This window comes from Nilaparvata lugens, chromosome 5 (assembly GCF_014356525.2).
Source record: "Nilaparvata lugens isolate BPH chromosome 5, ASM1435652v1, whole genome shotgun sequence".
Lineage (NCBI taxonomy): Eukaryota > Metazoa > Arthropoda > Insecta > Hemiptera > Delphacidae > Nilaparvata > Nilaparvata lugens.
The window spans coordinates 28,132,293-28,157,191 of record NC_052508.1 but is presented as its reverse complement, the minus strand read 5'-3'; the positions used below and the strand labels follow the sequence as shown (position 1 = coordinate 28,157,191).

Sequence of the window (24,899 nt, the reverse complement as noted above, 5' to 3'; positions counted from 1 at the left end):
TGTACTCACGCCTAGTGTGACGAGTTTCTTTTCAATTTCCATAAGAAGAATCTTTCCTTGACAAAAATGATAAATTGTAGGTCAACGACTTAACTTCCAATGGCCTATCCAAAGGGCATGTGGCGTTTGTTTAGGCTCGTGTATAATAAACATACTATATTCTATAAACTTTGTGAGTCATTACATCGTTTCTTATCTCTCTTGTAGAAAGTTTAGACTAATTTTGAATGTTGATTTATGACCCGATAACCGTTAAGATAAGAACAGTTTCGAGTCTGAAATTATTGGTTAGCTAGTTCAGTTGTGATGTCCATCCTTCAGTGATTGCAAGTTTCGATTGCTCATAGACATTTTCGATTATGGATTTCATTCGTTCGGCAAGTATTAATTTATATTTCTAATCTAAATTCACTTTGTTTAGGCTCCATTATAAGACTGGAATAACATTTTTAATATATATCTATTTATCCTGAATTTGTGTTTCTCACTGCATCACTGTCCATACCGTACTGAGATACTGAGTTTCAGATCAGAATTATCCAAGAACAGTGATGGCTTTAACAATTGCCGGCTATCTATGTTAAAAGGAATTATATTTACGCTGGCTAATTAGATCAAATTCATTTTGATTTAGATGGTTTTATCAATTTATCTAACCAGTAAACCTTTTTCAAAAGTTAATTAACCTTTTATCTATCAGTTGAGATTTATCTTACACAATTTTCATATTTTTTTAACGGCATTCATGATTTTCGTTTTCATTCTCCGTCATTCCGTATGTCAAGATTAGATGCGAGCTGCTTGTCGCTTGACATGCAAAACAGAGCGGAATGAGTTATTCAAGGGTGAAAGAGGTTTTCAAAATTGGAGGTTGTTTTCAGAAAGGGCTTTCCTTGATGTTTCTGGCTTTTCTGTAGGCAGCTTTTCAGTTCTATTTCTTTTTTGCATAACTAATCTCCATCTCATTCGAAAATAAGCCGACATGGCATCTGAATTTGTAATTTGCCTACCCAAATACAACCCTGCTTTTCTTCCTGCGACTTTGTCTAGTGGTCGGAATGTATTTTTGATCTTTCTTATTCGGTTAGGATGAAGGGTTATTTTATATCTACCAAAAATTAGCAAAAATCTTTATGAATCAGGGAAATGGAATCACTCTAAAACATTTTCAAGAGAAAAGTCTCATAACAAATTATTATCATTTTTACCAAGTATATCATATTTATACGATACATTTTCCATAAATAGGAATATATTATATTGATTCATTAATTGATGGTTTTCAACTCAACTAATTGTATGCTGTCACTTCTAATTACATTTGATGTGTGATTGATTTTCTACAAATAATGTGTATTATTTATAAATTTTTTCATATTACGGTACCAAAGATAAAAGTCTTGTTGTGATATTGCTCATCAAAATAGCTTTTGTATTGTAATGCGTTGTATGTTTTCCAGTAAAATTAATATCAATATCAATATTTAATATTGAATTAATATTATTTTCTAATATCTTCATCCTTACTAGAACTATTGGTAGATAACTAAACTTTATTATTCACTTTTAAAATAGTACTTCTACAACTCAATTGTCAAGTCTGGACGCGTTTCAGGGCATAGGGCCTCCATCTTTAGCAGGAAGGAGCAACTCAAGTAATTTTACTTTGTTCCTAGTGAACAAAGTTAGTCTCCAAGTCAAGTTGTAAAATTAACTTCTAATTCCATTGATTATTGGCTGACTGTCATTCGTCAGCATGTTTGATTTGTTTTTTACTACCATAAGTAAGGAAAGTATTGCTTTCCAAAACAAATTTATTTGCACGGATCTAGAGTGAACAATGTAGAAGAGTTAATTGTACCCAATTAATTTGTGAAAGTGAACAAAGTGAATCATAGTCAACTAACATCAACTTATAATTCCATTGATGATTGACTGACTGTCATTCAACATGATGTTTGTTATTTGATTAATAGCTAATTAAAAATGTCAAGTTTTCCTCAATTTCAAGTTTTCTATTCGTTTCAAGTTTTCTATTCGTTTCAAGTTCCCCTGAATCCAGAAACATGATTTTCAACTGATGCTGGGTTTTTCAAATTGATTATATTACAATTATTATGTCACACATTTGTTCGTATTGGCGTGAAATCTGTGTTTTTGTGTGATGTGAAATTGTTGTTGGATTGATGAGTGAATATGTTTGTTGGTTGTGTTGCAGCTAGTTGGTAGGATGGGAGTGAAGCAGAGCAAGAGGTCGGGGTCAGTGGACATCTCGGGCACGCCGAAGAAGGGCGAAGTGGAGAATGGCGCTGCGGTCGAAGGTGGCCGCCTCGAGAAGCTGGAGGAGGGTGACGTCATCAAGCCCGCACAGAACGGCACGGCTCCACACGCTGAACAGGTCAGTCATTCAAATATGCTTCAACCAAAATATTACATGAAATATCAGTGCAACAAGAATACAGTCGAAACACTGTGTAGTATTTTGAGGTACCAAGAAAAAATCATGATATTGAGTTATTCTTTGGAACAAGGTGACTTTGAACATGAAGAAAATACAGAATATTGCATGATGCTCAGATAAAGGGTAACAGCCGGTGACCATAGATTCTACATGAAATTTGCAACAAAAAATGTCCAGTAAAATTTTCTTATATCGACCTTAGTTCTCTAGATACCGTATATCACCTATTTTTGAAAAGTGTCGATAACTATAAAACTATCAGAAAAATCTTATTCTAAGGATTTGGTTCGAAAGAGGAATTTCCAATAAGATTCATTTAATGTCTTCCTTTGACTTTTTTGAACTTCTTATGAGCGTTCAAATTGTTTGAAATTTGGCTTAGAACGCAAAAATGTACTTTTTCAACTTTGAGCACTCATAAAAAGTTCAAAAACCTCTAACAAAGGAACAAATTATATGAATATTATTGGAAATTTCTTCCTCTTACCTTCTTTATCCTTATAATTAGATTTTGACTGGTAGTTTTCTAGTTATACACGTTTTTCGAAAATATCGAAATATCAATAGATCTCAAAACTAAGGTCGATATGAGAAAAAAATTTGTTGCAAACTTCATGTTGATTCTGTAGTTACACATTTTGTGAGACAGTCTGTATAACATGAATATGTTTTTTTTAATCATCAGTGCAAGAAAAATACAGTTGAACCACCCTTTGTAACCTATAGTATTTTGAGGTTCCAAGAAAAACTCATGATATTGAGGTATTCTTCGAAACGAGGTGACCTTTAACACGGAGAAAAGATAGTATAAGACTCATGCTATCTTTTATTTATGCTACTGTATGTGGACAGTAGAGTATCGATACTCGCTTTAGTATGTAGTAAAGTACCTTCATAGTTATAAATTTGATGGGAATTGACATCTGAAGACGAAATTGTGCAGAGTGTACATTATTATAACATTTAGACAGGAACCGATACACAAAATCATGAGCAATGTTAATTGTAATTACTGTTTTGCATTCCTTGGAAGCTATAATGAGTAATGCAAGACTGTCTAGAGATGACTAGACAAGAATAATTGATTCGGCTCAACTTTTGTGTTGGCTGATTAAGCGGAATTCATTTATCGACCAATTCTTCTGAAATCATGAGTCAACATTACATTCCACTATGGTTGATAATTATTGATGACGAATCTAACAGTAAGACATATCTATATTACGAGTACTAAGATAATGAGAGTATATGGTAGCTAACGAGAGATAAGAGAGTACTAGCCTAACGAGTACTAATAGATTTCATTTGAAGCAACACCATATTATAATAAAAACTTATAAAACTAGGAGCATTTGAATAAATAACAAGAAATTAATTTCTTCTCAGCATTGCTTTAACAAGTATTGTACATGCCGTATTCTACATTCAATTATTATTATTGAAATGTAGTAGGCCTGAATCAATTTTACGAAATAGTATTTCTATTCACTATCTATAGAACAAATGTATAAAAATAAAAATATAGCGTTTTATAGATAGTGAATAGAAAATAATACGATTTCGTAAAATTGATTCAGGCCTACTACATTTCAATCATAATAATTGAATGTAGAATACGGCATGTACAATACTTGTTATATATAGAATATTAACTAGCATGCAAAGAGCATAAATAAAAAACCAAATAAAAATAATTTAATGTATTCAGGAAATAAGAGTTACCAGGCGCATGAATACCTAATAAAATTTGCATGCACCAATAGTAAAACGGCAGTTAATAGGCGGCAACTGTAGGCCAATTCAAAAATATTTATATATATTTATATAAATGTACTAGATTTTGTGTAAAAATTTGTGTAATCTATGTTATCAATATGGCTCGAATGCAAAGAAATTATTAATCATATAATCTAAGCAATATTTTGGCATTTTTTGTAAGATCTATTTGATTTTAATGGCGGAGGATTGGGATATTTAAATTTTATGCTAATTTGAAAGTCGGAAAGAGGATCTGTAAAACTTGAGAAGGAAGAACCAGCACTCGCCAGCCAGATGACACCATAAGAGGACCCCAAATATTTTAGAGCGAAGTACCTTATTAATAATTTTGTAAAAATTAAAGTTAAAGTAAATTATTTAATTTCTTAAAAGACTTCGTGATGCTATTGTGAAGCAGAAGTCATTTTCATTTTTTAATTAAATTTATAACCCCTTGGAAGAGACGATTCCGGCTACCATATTCCCGGACCACATGGAGTTGGATCGACATCGGCGGCTTACAAGAAGATTTTCGACACGTGAGTGATTAAATTTGAATTAGTGATGGGCGCCCTAGTGCTTCGAATTAATCTAATAATCAAAGCTAGCTCGCCGAAAGGGTTTTTATTATAAATTGAGAAATTAATAAGAGTAATACTTGCGCAAGTAAAATTAGTATTAAAGGTATTTATTTGAAAGAAAAATATAGATCAATATTTTAGAAATCTCTATTAAATCAAAGAAGTACGAAATCTAGGCTATTAAAACATATGCATATAATATTTAATTTTTTGCAATACAATTTGCGATAATTTATCATAGTTCTAATTCACTAGATGAATGGCTCTACCTATTCCGTCAGGTGCCGAATCTTGCACCCTGAGATGAAAATATATATTCGATACAAATAAATCTACTAAATACTAGAGATTTTAATATATATATATTTGGATTATTAGTGGCTAATTTATCAAGCTGATCTTAGAGCACATATTTTTGATTGAATTATCCAAGCCGACAAGTATTAGCAAGTACATGTCACAGCTACATGCCAAAGAATGCATATGATTTCAAGATAAAGGCACATGGTAATGATTCGTGCCACAAATCTAGAATATAAAGTTTAGCCTGTGATATTTTTATTGATTTCAAATATTGTTCTATTTTTTATATTATATTTTTTATCGCTCTATATATATTTTTTGCCTCGATTGATCTTTGCATTATTTGTGTAATATATGTGTGAAATTTTCATGGTGTGCAATTTATTTTATATTCCTCATCTCTATAGTATAAGTATCATTTATATATATATTTATTATTTATTGAATTACAAGAGTTATAGGAGAAGCCCATATCTAGGCTCATCAAGATTTTTTAAGACTGAATACTATTAGAAAACCACGCCCTAATTATATCAAATCTCATGCTTTACCGACTGATGCCAAGCAGGAGGCTAATCGTTATTTTAATATAAAGAATAACGATACAGAAAGACATGTCGTACCAACGTGGGACTGATGATGAGAGCCAAGCTCATCGAATAATTATTTGAAATTAAGTCAATAACCATATTGAAAATTATAGATAACTTATACGAGTTGTGAGGAAAACTGGCGAAGGAAAATTTGTATTACTTTTTGGGGAAACAAGAGCTTTAAGTAGAGAGAAATTATATGTTTTAAAGAAAATTTTTTATTATTGTTATTGTAAAAAGAAAATATATTTTATAGAGAGAGCTATTATATTTTATGGCCTAAACTGCTAGTCAGAAATCAATGAATAGTATTATTATATTATAAGAGCTTAAGTAATAAATAGGTTACCTGGCTTGTAATGTCCATAGGCCTATCCTCATTTGTGTCCTTATTAATGCCTTGTTGGCCAAAACTTTCACTTTTTTTAACAAACACTTGACACTTAATCCATTTTTAAAATATGAATCTCTTTTCGTCCACGCAAAGTAAGGTAGCAGACACACTGCAGACGGCGATAGTAGCGGAGATCGACGCTGAGGGGGCGCGATGGAGTCCAACGCCCAGATATCTTCAATCACCGCCAAGAATCCTGTGAACAGTAATAAACCGTTAAATGTCTCCCAAGAAGCAATAAGGAGGGTTATAGTAGAGGGGATGATCAAGTCATTTTCTAATAGTTTAGAAAAAACAATGACCACAGTAATGAAGAACTTAAAGGCGGAAATGAAGGAAATGCGGGAATCATTGAAGGATACACCGGTAAGAACGGGTAAGGAAACTGCGGACACAATATCAGCATCTACCGCTGAAAATCAAGAACTAATTACAACCGATTTAACAGCAAAAATAGATACTGTCACTTGTGAGTTAAACGAAAGAATAGATAACCTACCAGCACAAAACACTTCGCAAATTCATGAAATAGCTCACCCAAATTCTGATACAAATCAAAACATAGTACAACTTGAAAGTCAAATACATCAATTTCCGCACGAGAATATAGAGCCTATTCCCATAGCAACGTTTGATTCACTACACAGTTTCAATGAATTAGGCCGTTTTGACAATACAGACCGCTATCTCCAACCTAAAGAATTTATAGATCAGATAAAACTAGTTCAATCATTAACACCCACCTCTTGGAATTTTTGGCGTCTTCGTTTGACTAGTTTATTGATTGGCGAACCCCTGATGTTCTTTCGGAGTAGAGTCCATGAATTTACATCATTGGATGAGTTTGTAGCTGTCTTCCTGGAACAGTATTGGAGCAGAAGTAAACAGTTGGACGTGCTAGCGGACATCATATCATGCGATTTCAACCCTAACTTAGACGGTGCATGTACCACTTTCGTCACTGCCCTACAGTTTAAAAATTCTCAATTGAGCGAGCCCATTAACGAATCGGCATTAGCAAGTATTATTTTAAAGAAGCTACCGTATCAAGTTAGAATGGCACTCGCCACACAACCCATTACTGATTGTAAGCAGTTGATAAATCATTTATATGGCATACAGTCTGCAATGGCAATATCAAACCACCGCTCCGACCAGAGATACGCACCAAATCAACATAACTCAAAATTTAATCAATATAACAGCCAAAATTATGAATCAGTACCATATGATTGCTCACGATCTACCCCTCAATTTAAACGCCGCTATAATCATAATCAAAATAACAGCTGGAATAATAGAAGTTTTCAGAATCGTCAAACAAACCATTATCCACAGCAAACCTATGAAAGAAAGTATTATTATGGCCGTGATCGATTTAACACAAATAATGATAACACTCAGAATAATTATGACAAAAATTACAAACCGCCACCTCATCAAATAAGTACAAACTACACATTAGAGCATGCGTCCAGATCAAATCACCAAAAAACACGGAACCCAGCACCCAACGACCCGCCACCAGATATACAGAAAACTACAGCTAATAAACCAGGACTATATGATACCCCCGATATAACACCTACAAGCTCCAATGAAACAAACCAAGAAAAGCAGGATATTTCAACGTCATACACCACATTCAGAAGTGATTTACCAAAAACATTATTAGAAGAACCGAAAATATTAGAAAAACAGATGCCAATACAAGACAGCCTACCACTAAAAAACGCCGCCCACCATGCAATTAAAACCAGCCGCAAACATCAACCCATATTAAGTATCCTGTTCCCCGCCGAAGAGCAACCCGCCACCGAAGAATCACTACCGGCCACAACCCTACAACAAGAACCGATACACTATAATAATGCTGAAATCCCACCACTGCCAAAAATAAACAGTCGCCAGGAGGAGACCGCCACCATACTACCCGCTTTGAACGTCACACCCGCGCATCAAGAGACCGCCACCGCACCCGCGCACCATTCGACCCCACCAAGGCACCCCAAGGAACCCAGGATAGAGGACCAAGAGGATGACACCAGGGAGGACGGACTACCGGACAAGAGGGGCGAGCACCGCAAGGCCCGGAGACGGAGGCGCCCGAGGACACCCGACCGACATCAGGACGAGGAGGACGGCATTCGGGAGAACATGCATCATAAGGCCCGGAGGCGAAGGAAAAGGAGGAACCGCGCGCGCCGATGGAGGCCGCATGCACGCTTCAAGAGGCCAAGGAGGACATCGAACCAACACCGAGGAGAACAGGAACAGAGCATGCATCCGCGGCACATACGTTTTAAGAGAGCCAATCAACGATGTGACCGGAATAATAGGCCAAAGAAATATGACAGAAACGGAGCTACTGATAGAACAAATATGGATTCGTGCATGGGCAATAACAAAATGGATTACTTGTGGGAACTAATAAAGGATAAACGGTGTTTGAGAAGAATGGAAGCAATAAAAATTATATTAATAAATGGAAGTAAATAGTTATTATATGATGAGAGATTATGCTATTAAAAAGATAATAAATGTTTGTATATGGTGTTTAATGTTTGTTATAATGGCGGTGATATGGATAAAAGACTTGTTATAGATATGATGGAAAATATTATATTGTGGTTATTAAAAGAATCTAGTATTGATGAATGGAAAGCTAATATTATAAAAATAGTTATTGTTGTGAGCCTACTAATTTATAATGAACCAAGATCAAGAATATTAGATGAAAATAAGAGGAAAGTTGAATTAAATTTACATGATAATTGGGAAAAGAATGGATTAAAAGAAACTAGTATAAATGAAGCTTGGAATTGTTTAAAAAGATACACCAGATACAAGGGCTTTAAATTTATGATGAAAAATTATCAATAGGACAGCCTCACAAATCAACAGCAGATAACCTAGCCAGCCTACAACATCTACAAACAGAATGCAAGAAGATGCAAGTAAACCACGGGATTTTTACATGCAATATCGTCAATTTGAAATAATACGATAAGAAATCAAGGAAAACATTATTATCAAACCGATTACTAACCTTCCTTAATAAATTTAATATTGGTATAGGACCTCGTGGCAACAATCCAATGTTTTAATTCCTTCCAGCCGTTAGAAGCCTGCAATAAGAAAAGAACAATTTTTAATATGTAATTAAATTATATACATCAGATAAAAAAGGACACAAGCGGGGATAATAAAATTAAAATTTGTTAATTACCTTTTTAAGAGAAAAAATTGAGCAGTTAGGTTAGTTATGAAAGTCGATAGCAAATTCTGATGTAACATGTAGCACTATGAATTGTAGAACAGCGACCAGCTGACCAAAGCCACCCAAATCAAATGAATGTAATGTCTGTTGAACATATGTTTATAAAAAGAAGTACTGTACCCAAAGAGTTATTTATTATTGTTATTTATTATATTTATTAATGTCGATATATTTATTTATATGTTTTTATATTTATTACTTTTAATTATGCCACGTTTGTTACCTGAAAAAGACTTAAAGTGAATGCCAGTTACCAAAACCAAAGAGCCATTAGCAAAAGAAAGTATTGTACCTGATGTATAGAAAATTATTTATATTAAGACCTAAGAAATACTATAAGATATAAGCCCAGAAGTTTATGAATCGAAATTATTGTCTAAAAGGAATCATTTATGAGAATTATGAAATGTGTGTAGTTAAGTTGGCGGCCCTGCAAGCGGCGAATTTAAAAATTACTATGTTTTAAATGTTGTCAGGAGGAGTGCGTTTAGAAGTTTATATTTATGATATTTTTATGTGTGTTGAGGAGGAGAATTTGTTATTGTATTTGATAAAGGTATAAAGGAGATGCAGCAAATATGTCTGCGATCTGTGATAGAAGTAGGAGAGTATAATTTATAAATAAAGTATAGTGTATATCAATGTATTGAAGGGTGGGTTTTCATTAAAAACATTGTGATTCTCAAATATTTTGAATTCAAACCCAGGGGCGCGTGTAACATATTTAAATCTGGGTAGATGAAAAGCCCTAACAGAAATAGTAATAGGTCTAAAAATAAAGTAATTGGCTAATATCGCCAAGCAGATAATAAACAAGATTAGATAGCATCAGCTTGTTCTGGCTAAATGGTACAAGAACCTAAAAGTGATTTGAAGGAAGTTTACTACTCATAAATAGATTATTTATAAAATATTTGAAGATTGAGGTTATATAGATGTATTCACGGATCGGTGACCTAGAGATCGATCAAACCGAAGAACGTAGAATCTGACCAAAACCCCTTGGCAGAGCTTTATTGCATTCGGATGGTGTGCAATGTGAAAAAACACCCGTCCACGTGGCTAATTATTAGGTAGCATGGAATTAATATTAATATATAGAATATTAACTAGCATGCAAAGAGCATAAATAAAAAACCAAATAAAAATAATTTAATGTATTCAGGAAATAAGAGTTACCAGGCGCATGAATACCTAATAAAATTTGCATGCACCAATAGTAAAACGGCAGTTAATAGGCGGCAACTGTAGGCCAATTCAAAAATATTTATATATATTTATATAAATGTACTAGATTTTGTGTAAAAATTTGTGTAATCTATGTTATCAATATGGCTCGAATGCAAAGAAATTATTAATCATATAATCTAAGCAATATTTTGGCATTTTTTGTAAGATCTATTTGATTTTAATGGCGGAGGATTGGGATATTTAAATTTTATGCTAATTTGAAAGTCGGAAAGAGGATCTGTAAAACTTGAGAAGGAAGAACCAGCACTCGCCAGCCAGATGCCACCATAAGAGGACCCCAAATATTTTAGAGCGAAGTACCTTATTAATAATTTTGTAAAAAATTAAAGTTAAAGTAAATTATTTAATTTCTTAAAAGACTTCGTGATGCTATTGTGAAGCAGAAGTCATTTTCATTTTTTAATTAAATTTATAACCCCTTGGAAGAGACGATTCCGGCTACCATATTCCCGGACCACATGGAGTTGGATCGACATCGGCGGCTTACAAGAAGATTTTGACTGGTAGTTTTCTAGTTATACACGTTTTTCGAAAATATCGAAATATCAATAGATCTCAAAACTAAGGTCGATATGAGAAAAAAATTTGTTGCAAACTTCATGTTGATTCTGTAGTTACACATTTTGTGAGACAGTCTGTATAACATGAATATGTTTTTTTTAATCATCAGTGCAAGAAAAATACAGTTGAACCACCCTTTGTAACCTATAGTATTTTGAGGTTCCAAGAAAAACTCATGATATTGAGGTATTCTTCGAAACGAGGTGACCTTTAACACGGAGAAAAGATAGTATAAGACTCATGCTATCTTTTATTTATGCTACTGTATGTGGACAGTAGAGTATCGATACTCGCTTTAGTATGTAGTAAAGTACCTTCATAGTTATAAATTTGATGGGAATTGACATCTGAAGACGAAATTGTGCAGAGTGTACATTATTATAACATTTAGACAGGAACCGATACACAAAATCATGAGCAATGTTAATTGTAATTACTGTTTTGCATTCCTTGGAAGCTATAATGAGTAATGCAAGACTGTCTAGAGATGACTAGACAAGAATAATTGATTCGGCTCAACTTTTGTGTTGGCTGATTAAGCGGAATTCATTTATCGACCAATTCTTCTGAAATCATGAGTCAACATTACATTCCACTATGGTTGATAATTATTGATGACGAATCTAACAGTAAGACATATCTATATTACGAGTACTAAGATAATGAGAGTATATGGTAGCTAACGAGAGATAAGAGAGTACTAGCCTAACGAGTACTAATAGATTTCATTTGAAGCAACACCATATTATAATAAAAACTTATAAAACTAGGAGCATTTGAATAAATAACAAGAAATTAATTTCTTCTCAGCATTGCTTTAACAAGTATTGTACATGCCGTATTCTACATTCAATTATTATTATTGAAATGTAGTAGGCCTGAATCAATTTTACGAAATAGTATTTCTATTCACTATCTATAGAACAAATGTATAAAAATAAAAATATAGCGTTTTATAGATAGTGAATAGAAAATAATACGATTTCGTAAAATTGATTCAGGCCTACTACATTTCAATCATAATAATTGAATGTAGAATACGGCATGTACAATACTTGTTTAAAGCAATGCTGAGAAGAAATTAATTTCTTGTTATTTATTCAAATGCTCCTAGTTTTATAAGTTTTATAAGTTAAATGCTTCAAATGAAATCTATTAGTACTCGTTAGGCTAAGTACTCTCTTATTTCTCGTTAGCTGCCATATACTCTCGTTATCTTAGTACTTGTAAGATAGATATGTCTCACTGTTAGATTTCACATTACGTCTAATTTACCTTGATTAGAGATAAAACTCATTATTAAAACAAACTGAGAACAGATTTTCTTTGGAAGACACTTTGAAAGTGGACAATAAGTTGAGAAGTGTACAAAGTGAAGTACACACAACTGGTGGCTTCTGTGACAAGGAATTCCTTCACGCACTACCTCTTTCTTTGGAAGGCTGTTCACGGCGCAGGCTGTAGCATGTTTTTGTTCATGGAATGTATTGTTTACTAGGAGAAAGAACACTCATTGGAAAATGACAAAAATTCTAGGATTTGAGAATGCGTTAGTTACATAGTTCTAATGGGACCTCAAGTTAAGTAACTAAAACTGTACCTACTGAAAGCAACAGCAACTTGACGAACTGAAAACTGAATGTGTTGAAGTTGCTCACCCGGGCTGGTTCTTGATCAAATGTAATCTTTATGAAGTGAATGTTACCCGCCGGGAGGTTGGTATAGCAAAGAAGTCAACCATGAACAGAGGTTAGAAAATAAAAGATAGCTTTTATCATGAGTTCAATTCATGGCGAGCGGAGACTGATGTATAAGGAGCATAAGTGGAACTGAAAAGATGTAATAATGTGATGAATGGAATGGGGAGTGATCTTGGCATTGAAGCTGCCGCCAATAATTTCCCGCCAATTTGGGCTGGTGGGCCACGTGACCTTGGATTTGAACAAGTGGTGCTCTCTTGTCTGCCAGTTTCGTCTCATTAAACCAAACTAACTCGATGACTAATAAATTGAGCAGAAATTAATTGGGCTAAATTACTACAACTCACCAGCAACTAGTTTACTCTCAATTAAAATAATAGTCTTATAATATTTATCCAGAGTGTAGAATTGAATTGAGTAACTTGTTATCTTGGCCTTACTAGATCATTAGAAAATGGAAATGTATCAATCATGGGATTTGCAGATTGTATTGAAGTTGAAGTCTCCAATATTCAAGTCATGGCTCAGTAATCAATAAATACTCTGGTCATATCATTCTTTATTTGATTTGACATTTAATTCTTTTACTCTCCAGAACAAATATTTTGAGAATACTTCAAGTGGACCTTAATGATCAGCAGCTTTAATGATTAGCTTTTAATTTATGGACATTTATTCTCTGCTTCCAATCCTCTCACTCTCAGTAATTGATTTGAATTCGAACTTATTAATCAGTTCCTTATTCCCTCCACATATTGATATTTCTGGAATAGTTTTTCTCATTTAGCATTTATTCAGTTCTTGAGTATCTGAACTGATTAAACCAATAAAAAATGAATGTGCACACATATGCACTTCCTCACATCCTCAATGTTTCTCTGTCCTTCACATCCAGTCACTTCAATGACAATACTGTAGTTCTAATGATAAACGTGTACCATTCAATATTGCTCCGATCTGTTTTATACTCTCATGAGTACTTTATCATCAACAGATCTTGACATCTATGGGCTCATAAAAATCTATAGCGCTTATAATGTTCATTGTTCCACGTAGTTGAGTGTAGCCTGGTGGAAGGTGAAGGTCACACTTTGATAAGAAGTGAGGCGATGGAATAGGGATCTCTCTTGATTCAAGGTCGCTTGATCTTTGTTACTGTGGGGTCTCTCTTGCTTTTTTGGTCTTCCTGAGACATCACCCTTTCAGAGTTTGTGTCGAGATAATATTATTCACAACGGCAGATAAATTCGTCCGTTCCAAACAAGCCGAGAGGTGAATGTTGTGTGCTCTTGGCGATCTCCACTGAAGTGAACAAGTTTTTTGCGGTGCTCTTCACATCTTTTTACTCTTCTCTCTTTTATATTATACGGTTATGAATCATTGAACGCTTTCCGGCTTTCCTTTTGCTTTCCAGTGTTCTCTCGGCATGCCTGCCTTTATTCTTGTGCCCACGCATCCATCTTACCTTGACTCGGCGTGTAATTCTATCATTTTATCTTTCTATTTGGTTGGCTCCCCTGTGCTCCCTGCCTCCTCTTAGCAGCCCAACCTCTGTCCTCTTTCGTTATTCACGCTTGTTCGCTCGTGATATTACCCTTCATTGCGACAAAGTTTCTCAATTCCGAGCGCTCTTCGCTTTGGCTGCTTCCCAATATACCTCTCCACGTTCAAACCCATGTTCCCATGCTTTTCCTTATTGATCCATCCTAATTCCAACCAATCTTATTTTTCTTTCCTATTTTTAATTCCCAACAAAACACCTTTTCGTTGACTAGAAACCAATCAGAAAAATCCAGCAGCCACCGCAATCTTTCGATTCATATCTTGTGTTGTGTTCGGTTCAGAAGGTTCTCAAGAGTAGTTCATAAATACGATCCGTAATTGACTGAGTCAAGACCTAGATTAATTCTCAATTTTTGAAAAAAATTCCTCGTCAAAACCCTAAGAACTTAGTTACCCTTCCCATGCACTATATCTTTACTATGACTATGTGAATAATATTTTGATTTTTTTTTTAAATATTACCCGCCAAAGTCTTGAAATATTTATTCAGTTTACCTAACGCCTCATTATAAATTCCAGTCTGTATTTGTTATAGTGGATTTTAAATGATAGCAGAATTTGAATTTATAATTATTGGTTCTTGAATAATAAATTTCAATATGGGAATCTGCAGAGATTTCATATAAAACAGTTAATAAGTTCTAGGGATTTTAATGAAGAATGTTAACTGGTAACATTCATATTTATTTCTATGAGATCTAGTTTTGTTTTTCTATGCTGGTTTTTTATCCACTTTCCAATAATTTCTTGAAATAATTCAACCACAATTTGCGTAGACTACTGCTTGGTGTTTTTGTGATGTAGTAAGTTATATAGAATTCTTTACGTTCTGGATATCTGTTGAATTGACCTCAACAAGTCATGATCAAGAAATAACTTGGACATTCATTTTTTGGTAACGCTTATCGAAAATGTAGGAACTCCAAAGACGAAATTTATTCTCTTGGGAAGTTGCATCACTGTGTATCACGTAATCTTAATACAGATCTTCATTTTTCCATTTTCATCCAAGGGAGAGACCAATTTCGTACGAAATTAGGTCCTTGCTTGAAAATTACTGCTCGCCGCGTGTTCCTGTGTAATTCTCCCACAAAACTGGAATTATTGGTCATTGTGTTGGTTGTGGAGAGCGGTGTTTTGTGAGTTGTACAGTGGGGCTTTTTCCCAGAAAAACAATGCTTGCTCATCTTGTTTCCAGGCTGTCTTGTCGCTTGTTCCTTCACTGTCGAATTCATTGTTCATCATAATATCCTGTCCGTATCATAATATCTGAATTAATATTTATTTTATATTTTATTGTTACGATGATATACTAATAAGTTGTCTAAGTCAGAGACCAGGCTTATTATGGATAATAGTAATTATTCTGGATTTAGCTCAAATAGTTTATATCAATGTGTCATTATCCAAGCTCCAGACTTTTTCTTCGCATTTATGGGATCAAGTTCAGCCAGTTTCTAGGACAGTCCTTATCAGACTTTATAGGCAACATCCTCCCTAACAATCATTTACTGTTCAACTTATCTTTAGACATAGTCATTTTGATTTAATGGCGCTGCGATTAACTAGGAGTTGGTGGGTGATGCTGTTCAAAATTGCGTCTTTAGTTTTCTTATTTCTTCATTCATGAATAGTGCTGTTAATTTAGTTGGTAGTATATTTAATGATGATAATCGGATTCATTTAATTTGGAATGTGGAGTGGAGGAATTTGACCTTGTGATCTCGACCTGTGGCCCCGATAAACAAGGAGCTAATTGCTGCTCTGCTCTCCCCGATCCCAATCCCAACAATGAATAGCTGCTCTTATCTCGACGACTTGAGTCAGTCAACTTCCCCCTTCCATCACTTGTCAGTTCTCACCCACACATTAGGGCTCTGCTCTGCGCCTAAATGCTTGATGAACCAGCCTATTATTGGAACTGGGAAAGCTGTGTGAACATGCTTTATCAATGACAGACCAACATTCTCTGCATTTCTTGAAAATGTTCAGTAATTTTTTTGTAAATATTTCAAAATTGATACAAATTAGTCTATTGTCGCTCAAAACAGCAAATGTACAGTAACTTCTCTTATTTTGATAACTTTGATAACCTTAAGACTAGTCAATCATTCAATTGGTGGTAATTATCATTGATAGTTTCAAAATGTGTTGATACCTTCACTGAGTAACTTATTCCCACATGAAGTGTTTTGTTGAAATTCGTGAAGCAAACCATTTTCAAGACCTGATGCTTATCCATCCACTTCCACGTTCCATCTATTGACGTTGAAGGCTAGTCGAAATGCAGTGTGGAAGGCTGCAATTCTTCTCATTTATTTCAATATTCATTCATTTCACATTTCCCTCATTACATGACTGTCTGACCAGAAAATTGATAATTTGAGCAAACAAATAATTTCATACCGATTGTGCCCTGGAAACTATTATTGAATGTATTATTTGAAGCACTTCAATCACGCTTGCCACAACTTAGTTGTTTGATTTTTTGTGTTACTTGATCTAGTAATTGAATATTTACATGCGCAATTCATTGCTATTGGACAGTTGGCTTTCCTGACACCTATTATTTACTCTATTTGCGTTGAAAATAATTGTATCAAGTATCAGCTGGCGTCAATGACAATGCTGATGGGCGTGTTGTGCAATTGCATTTGGTAATATAGCAAAATCACTATACAGTCCTCCGTTGAAATACTCGATGGCGTAATGATTATTGTCTCATCTCAGAAGCAATCAAGTGCGGGCTTTTTTCAAATCAAAGAACGTCGAGTGCTTTAAATGATAAACACTCGAAAATGAGAGCGAGCACTTGAGTTTGGAGTTCGAGTGCTTAGTGTGGCAACAGGAAGTGCATTTCAGATTAGTTCATTCACAGTTCAGTACGTTTCACAATATTTCAGTCAATTACTACTACATAAGTTTTAGTACGTTAGCGATAACTTCCTATTTTTGTCGATGAACTTTTTAAATGAGTGCAATTGGAATCTCAATATTCAATAAATTATCATTGGAAGGTAAAATTCTGATTTTCGTAGGTTCTAAAATTTTTAGAAACGCCTCATTTAATCTCAGTCTGTAATAATGTTTCATCAACGGAAACAAAATAGGTTCTAGACAGGATGAAGAAAATCGTATCGATAACGTAAATTTTCAGCTTATATTAGTCTATATTGAAATTGACAAATCTGATTTCAATGAAAGCTATTGAAAATTTGGAATTTGGAAATCAGTACGTTTTTGCCGAGGAAAATTCTAAGCTCAATGCTTGTGCGTGGGTAATGAGATGGATGATGATGAAAGATGAGTGGACCTACAGCTTTAGTTGGGCTCCGAATATTTTTCCTATTTGTATAAAAGTTGCTGCCATGTTAGTTTAGCTATTCTAGGTTATGTTAAGGTCGGTTGGAATAAGCTTAACATGTTTCGTGGATACTTCTACGTCAGTCTTGTGTGTTATATTCTATATCTGAAGTTATATTAGAGGAATTTAAAGGATATTAGATAAAAAGTTTTATTTGAGGACGACAGCTCCATCCCTGGACACACCTTTCTCCTTTTATGTGATCAAATAAACAGACAGTGGCCAACTCTTATCGTACTTTCAACCAAAACTTCCTGTGTATCTTTCCTTGTTCAACAGTTATCAATTTTACTGTATATCATTTTCAACTGAGAAAGCTTTAATTTTCAACTGAAGAATGCATAAGGAGCATTTTATTGTCTCTTATCTGATAAGGACGAAGATAGTTGTTGTCTAAACTTTCCTTATCTAGGGATTGTCAGTTGCAAATGTGCCACATAATGGATGAATGTGCCCCGGAACCAAGCCTGTGACACAATTCACTTTTCTCCAACTTCCACATGATTTCTAATGGATGTATTGTGTGCGACCTTGCACCATGACGCCATCATATCGTCAAATGGCATTCTGGTGTTCCTGTCGTAGGGTATTTTTGACATGTTTTCCAATGCCTTTACTTTTTTGAATATTCCTGTGGTATTTGAGGTATCTTCCATCCATCATTGAAAAAACTTGTTCGACATCCAATTACAAATTTTAATACTTAATACAATACCTATGTCCTACAATTAGGGTACGTTTATGTCGGAGCTGTGATAAACGATCCTAGCAACGATGAGAGAAGCGATGCTAGTAGGGAGTAGCGCTCAGCTTCTATCGACTGTTCATGCCGACAGTCGTGCTTAAAGCTTGATTCTTTAATTCATGTATTGAAAAACCAATTTGTGTATGCTATAATGAGTGATTCTGATGAAGATTTCATTTTTGCATCGAATACAGTAAAGCATTACTTACTAGGTTGTAGAGAATGTGAATATTATGCACATCCTATCAATGTGGAGAGGAATGTATTTGGAGAGTATCATCATTTATATAAAGATTTAAGACAGCATCCAAAAAAATGTTTTGACTTTATGAGAATGGAAATAGAAACTTTCGACTACATTTTGACGAGAGTTTCCAATAATCTCCAAAAGGACTGGAATAATTATCACATAAGTCCTATCATGACAGAGGAGCGATTAATGCTAACATTAAGGTAAGTAGGTTTATACAAGAAAGTTATATTCTTTAATAAAATAGAAACAATTGAATTTATTCTTGAAATGCATACATCAAGGTCTATATTATGTTTCATTATTATCATTGACAATAAGATAGAATTTTGTAATTGAATAAGAAATAGTTTAATAAAGTAAAGAAAATGTCACTTGCTTACGAAACTCCACATATAAATCAACCCAAATCATGAAAAAATATTGGTCCATGTTTGTACTTTGTATTCTACAACTCGATACTAGCCTCGATACTTGCTTCGAAAATGGCCCGAGCCATTATCGATGCTCTTATCGATGGTCAGGACCCAAGATCGATTTTCATCGCAGCTCCGACATAAACAGGCCTATTAGAAAGCACGTTGGTATTATCTACGCGTTGCTAGAATCGCAGCTTTTATCACTAATCGCAGCTCCGACATAAACGTACCCTTACACATGTCACAGTTATCGTTCTAAGAGATTTATATTTTCCATACTGTTGAATTTCAATCTTAAAATTTCAAAACATTCAATTTGTTTAAGTATTGAATATCATTATCAGGTTTTTAAGACTCAATATTGTCATATCACGAGGCCCTTTAGACAGTAAACCTACTTTACGGCCGTATAAGGCCCAATTACGATTTCATCTCAATTTCAATGTAAGTTCGTGTTACGTATAAAGGAAATAAGATGATCGTGGGAACTGGTGAATCTTGAGCTCTGACGATTGCTACTGGTCACATCTTTTCGACGCCTCCTTTTGCAATGGCTATCGTTGTTATTGTAGTCCAATTAATTTAAATTCCCCCTGACATTTTCCCTTTCATCATTGAATTAACGGAACGTCTTCTACAGTCAGTTCGGTGATGTACGAATGAATGAATGAATGAATGACTCATTGTTGCATCGTCTTCTCGTGAGTAATAATCTAGTGGGTGGGGTTGGCGCTAAACGATATTAAGCTCACTATCACATACGGGGTTCACATCCGGACTCAGTGCGGTCACAATCCGCATACATTTGAATTGTTGTTGATGGCTGCCAGTAGCAGTTTATGAAATTTTATCCATGATGATTGTCCTACTTGTAGGACAGATAACTTATTATAGACACAATGATGCTATCAGATATTAGATAATTTGCAGGACCAAGAAAATAGATGATCTTTTTACTTGATAATCAATAAATATTTGTATCCTCCCTAAATTGACGTTTATTTTTAATTTCCTCTTATACTCAATCCAATAACACGGAATTATGTTAATTTTTTCTTGTCAAATTATATTTCTAACTTTTCTGGAATCTAGGAAGATGATGTCTCATTGTTGGAACAAGGCTAGATGCAATTCTAACAATTATTCTTAATTATTACATCACTAACAATTATTATAATTATAATAATTATTGTTAGTATTATAATTCTAACAATTATTATAATTGGTAGAATTATAATCTTTACAATTCTAAAATGAATCTGTGGAATAGTAACTATTACCTACTGGTTGTACTGAAAAGGTCATGTTAGTTGCGCATTTATCCAATATTGATGAAAATTGTAATGTCAAACATATTTTAATAAATTTAACAGTGAATTTGTGAATTTAATCCACTTGCGACGTTTTGTAAATTAAGCCCTAATTAATCTTCCGGTCACAAAAACATCAGACTAGGAAGTTGCGAAACTTTCAGGAAGTCGTTTACTTAACTTTTGAACTTCCACCCCGATGTCTCGGAACAATACTTCTTCCCTTCTAACTTGTTACCTATTCCACGTCAGTACCTGCTTCACGTAGGAAGTTGATATCAGCCAAAACTTTTATCCCTGACAATTTATTCCGTTTGCATTGTTCGTGTTTATTCCCTATATTTTTCATGTTCATATTTCATGTTCTCCACCTACTTCTTCTAAAAGGTTCTACTTCCTTTCTATATTCACATTCCTCAAACTATGCCATCTTATATTCTTTCAACTCATTTAGTGTTCGTATTGACCAAACTGAGCTCTCTTATATCATTTTCATACCACGATTCACTCTCAATTGCCTCCTTTAGTCCTTCCTTCTTGTATTAAATTTTCACAGTTATAAATTCAATTTCTTCCCAACTCATTACTCAAAGCTTCAATCATTCATTGTTTTTTTTTTTCATTATCATTTTCATAAAAACTTATTTCTCTAATTCCTTATGTTTGTTATCAGGCTATTATTATTATTTCACTTCCTATTATTTACGTTTTAGTCCAAGTAGTTAATCTTGATTTTTTATCTGTAATTATGGGCAATAACGATTTTTTAAAACTATTCATTCCTTCGAAGGTCCAAGTATTTTCGTGGTGGTTTTATTTTAAAAATCCAACCTTCACAATATATTATGTTTTTCTACTATACCTGGGACCAATTCACAAGACTAGGCCATTATATTAGAGATGTCATTGAATAATACTGAATTGTATCCTTTTTAATCGTTAAAATAATGTTCCTGAACAAAATAGAATGTAGTTCTGAAATTGAATTCTTCCTACCCTATAAAGGAGTAACTTCAGAGTCCTCTCCTCCCCAAAGAAAGCTTTGTGCGTTCGTCCACGTAGTTAATTCTAACGTTAAACCAAATATATGTGAGTCTTTTGAACGGCTACGTCGTTCGAAAGGCTTGGATTTAGCCTTGGAGAGATGAAAATCCATTCTAAGACTCAGCTACTGGGCCAGATTCTTCCCTTACCGTCGTGTTGTGTTCCCAAATCCCTTTGAAGACGCTAAGAAGAAACAACCTGTTCAACTGTATAAGAGCATTTCCAACCCCCTGGAAAGCTATTCGGCACTCTCAACAACCTAAAGCAATAAAAAATTCTTTCTTTACGGGCACTGAAATGCGTGTAACTTACATAAATCCTTCTGATCCTTTCTTTCCCACGTAACCATAGACCATTAAATTACAGCCTTTTTAATGTCGGGTTTGTGTTTAGCACCGTTTGAAATGAACCAAAAGTTATTGATTTCTTCATAACCTTTACTCACAGATTGAACACCATTTTATGGTTTTGTGGTTATAATAAATCACTTATCTCATACTTCATTTTGTATTGAGTACTACCATAGAGAAACAATAGCGTTAGAAACAAACACGCTATTGTTTCTCTATGGTACTACATTCTGTAATTGAAAATAATAATTTTTATACTAATCTCAAAACGCCTCATGTTTCATAAAGTTACTATAAATATTTTCTTGAACTCATATCTTGAAATTGAACTTTGTAACTCCTGGGTCTTGTTACATTATTTGGTAGTGCATTTGTTGAAGACTAAGATCATTATCATGCTGAACAAGTTGTGTGCAATGATGTGAGGAAGTCATTGTAGTGTAACGAAAGCGGCCAAATAGTGGTTCATCTCATCTGCGTTCTCCAAGCTGACAGCCGGCTCCTAGCTGTGTGACTCACGCTTGGCTTGTTCTTCAAGAAAAAAGCACCAGTCATGGATAGATGGCATGAAAAAGCGCGGGCAAAACTCCACCTTCTCTTTCTTGCCAAGTGTAATCATAATTTCTCACTCACAGAGTTGGAGCTGGTAGCTTCTGCTTCCCACTCCTTTTATTCTATCATTCACAAATCGTTTGTCAATCCTAGATATTTGCCGCGCAGTTTTTTAGTGCCTGTTTCTTTACAGTATGCTGTTCTCTCTTGCTCTCCGAAGAGCAGCAGTAGCAGCAACAGCAGCAGCAGTCAAGGCCATTTTTCGGCGCGAAACTTGCTGTCTTCCATAGTTGGATTCACTCTAAACTTTCAGAATTCCTTATAAATAAAATCAATGCTTCTTATTCAATCAATGCTGACAGTTCAAAGTGAATTTCACTTTACGACTGTTCTCTTCCTTTTTCCTTTTTTCCAGCTGCTGTTTGATTGTGCCCCTCTATCTTGGTCTATCATCTCGCCACTACTGCTTTTTTTCGGTTCAACCATATCTTTTGATGGAATCACGTTTTGCGCTAATGCTACTCTCCAATCCCTTACAGTGGAATTGAAATGTTTGATGCAATGCAATATAATTATTCAACAACTAATGAAACATTGGTGGTTTCAGTAATTTTTATCCAGGATTGGATAATAGTAAGGCTGCTGGACTTCTGTAGTTCATAATAATTTTATTCTTCTTTGTCTATGTAAACTGTATCAGAAATGTCTGTTTCAATTGGATATCTGCAGTTTGTAACAGTATTTTGCAATGTTGTTTGTTGTAGGAGGCTCCACTGGTGAACGGTGGTGGTGACCACGCAACTCCGGAAACACCAGAGAAGAGCACCGAAGAAGCGAAAACGCCGGACGAGCCGAAAACGCCCGACACCCCAGCGACGACAGAGGCCGACTCGGACACCCCCGCCAGTCCGACCACGCCGGCCGAGAACGGATCAGCCACCCCCGACCAGACACCCTCCAAGGAGGAGGAGGGCGGCAAGCCCGAAAAGAAGAAGAAGGAAAAGTCCAAAAAGAAGTGGTCGTTCAGATCGATCAGCTTCTCTAAGAAGGACAAGACCAAGCCGAATGTCACCAAGGACGAGTCGGCCGGAAAGAACGGCGAAGTCGCTAAGGAGGCCGCCTTACCTGAGGTCAGTTCACATCAATATTCCACTAAATTTATTGATGAATACAGAAAAATAGTCATTGAAGAATACATAAAATTGGCCATTGAAACATAGTGAGGAGTAGTGAACATAGTTACAGTTGTACTATCAGTAATTATTGACGGAAGGGCAGAGGCTGTTGAAAAAACTGGTTGATAAAATGATAGGTATGAGGTGTATGGATGAATTCCTAGTTGAGAGCACGTGGACTGATATGTTTTGTAGACGTTTATAAAAAAATATTGACTACAATATGACTTTATGTAACTTCCTTGAATATGGTTTCTTTAAAGAAGATGGTTTCTCCAAAAAAATCAATACTTTGAAATCATAGAAAAATTAAATTTAGCCCTTGGCTAGTAGAATTTAAATTACTCACAACTCATGAACGTAAGAAAATTGACAACTTGTGCTCAAAGAGAATTTTATTCTCTGGTTCTTCTTGAAATCTTTTCTTATAATCGGTCATTCATCCTGTGTCTTAAGTATACTGTATAATTAGTAATTCTTTGGTTAGACAGTAAAATTTCATTTTTGTATTACTCTTGATCTGTAAAGCCAGTTACACACAGATCGATTTTTGCCATCCTTATGAAATCCACCAGATTAAACGGATCTTGTTTAAATGGACACATCATCTGTTTGCCAAGTTATGTTTAATCTAATAGAATTTATAAGGACGGCAAAAAAACGTACGTCAAAAAATCGATTTGTGTGAAACTAGACTAATAGAGTTCAGAAAACAATTTCCCCAGTTTCATGATCAATATCCACTATTGCCAGTATAGTTTTCCACTGTTACTCCTGTGAGAGTTTACACTTTAATGAATTATACTATATAGCAACGTCAGTATATCAAACTATCAACTTTGTTAATCCACTCATATCATGATGTCCGTACGATCAGTGACTTGTTACAGCAGCTGGGGTCCTTGAAAAGTCGTGATGAATATACACACGATTGCTTTGTGAGGTTGTTGAGCTTGCTCTCGTTGTCTGTTTTATATCCTATCGTAGAGTTTGTGGCGCGATGACTAACACCTCTCATTAGAGAGACGTGTTTTGTACGGTGAGTTTTGAATAGTGAGGTGTTTGCGCGTATTGACGCGTCTCGTTGTCATTGTGGTGAGCGATTATGGTTTGGAGGAGTGAGGAGAAGCTGAAGTTGTGCTCCTCTCGGTTTTGTTGAGTGGACACGCGCTGAGCCTCTCCTTTCACTCCTGGAGCAGAACACACCTGCTTTTGGGACAATGCTGCTGAATGCCCGGCTCAAGG

General features: G+C 34.9%; 1 protein-coding gene across 12 annotated transcripts in view; it reads left to right on the top strand.

Annotated features, from left to right (window-relative positions):
* LOC111043752 (fibrous sheath CABYR-binding protein) overlaps positions 1 to 24,899 on the top strand; it is a 157,246-nt gene that overhangs the window by 95,078 nt on the left and 37,269 nt on the right. For 10 of the 12 annotated variants that reach the window (XM_039428087.1, XM_039428080.1, XM_039428082.1 and 7 more), the window contains 2 exons: positions 2,219 to 2,398; positions 23,244 to 23,609. In XM_039428087.1, coding sequence (XP_039284021.1) covers positions 2,231 to 2,398; positions 23,244 to 23,609 — 534 coding nt within the window. In that variant the 5' untranslated portion in view covers positions 2,219 to 2,230. Of the gene's footprint in view, positions 1 to 304; positions 378 to 2,218; positions 2,399 to 23,243; positions 23,610 to 24,899 lie in introns of those variants that run through there. The other 2 variants (XM_039428086.1, XM_039428077.1) reach the window with 1 other exon arrangement.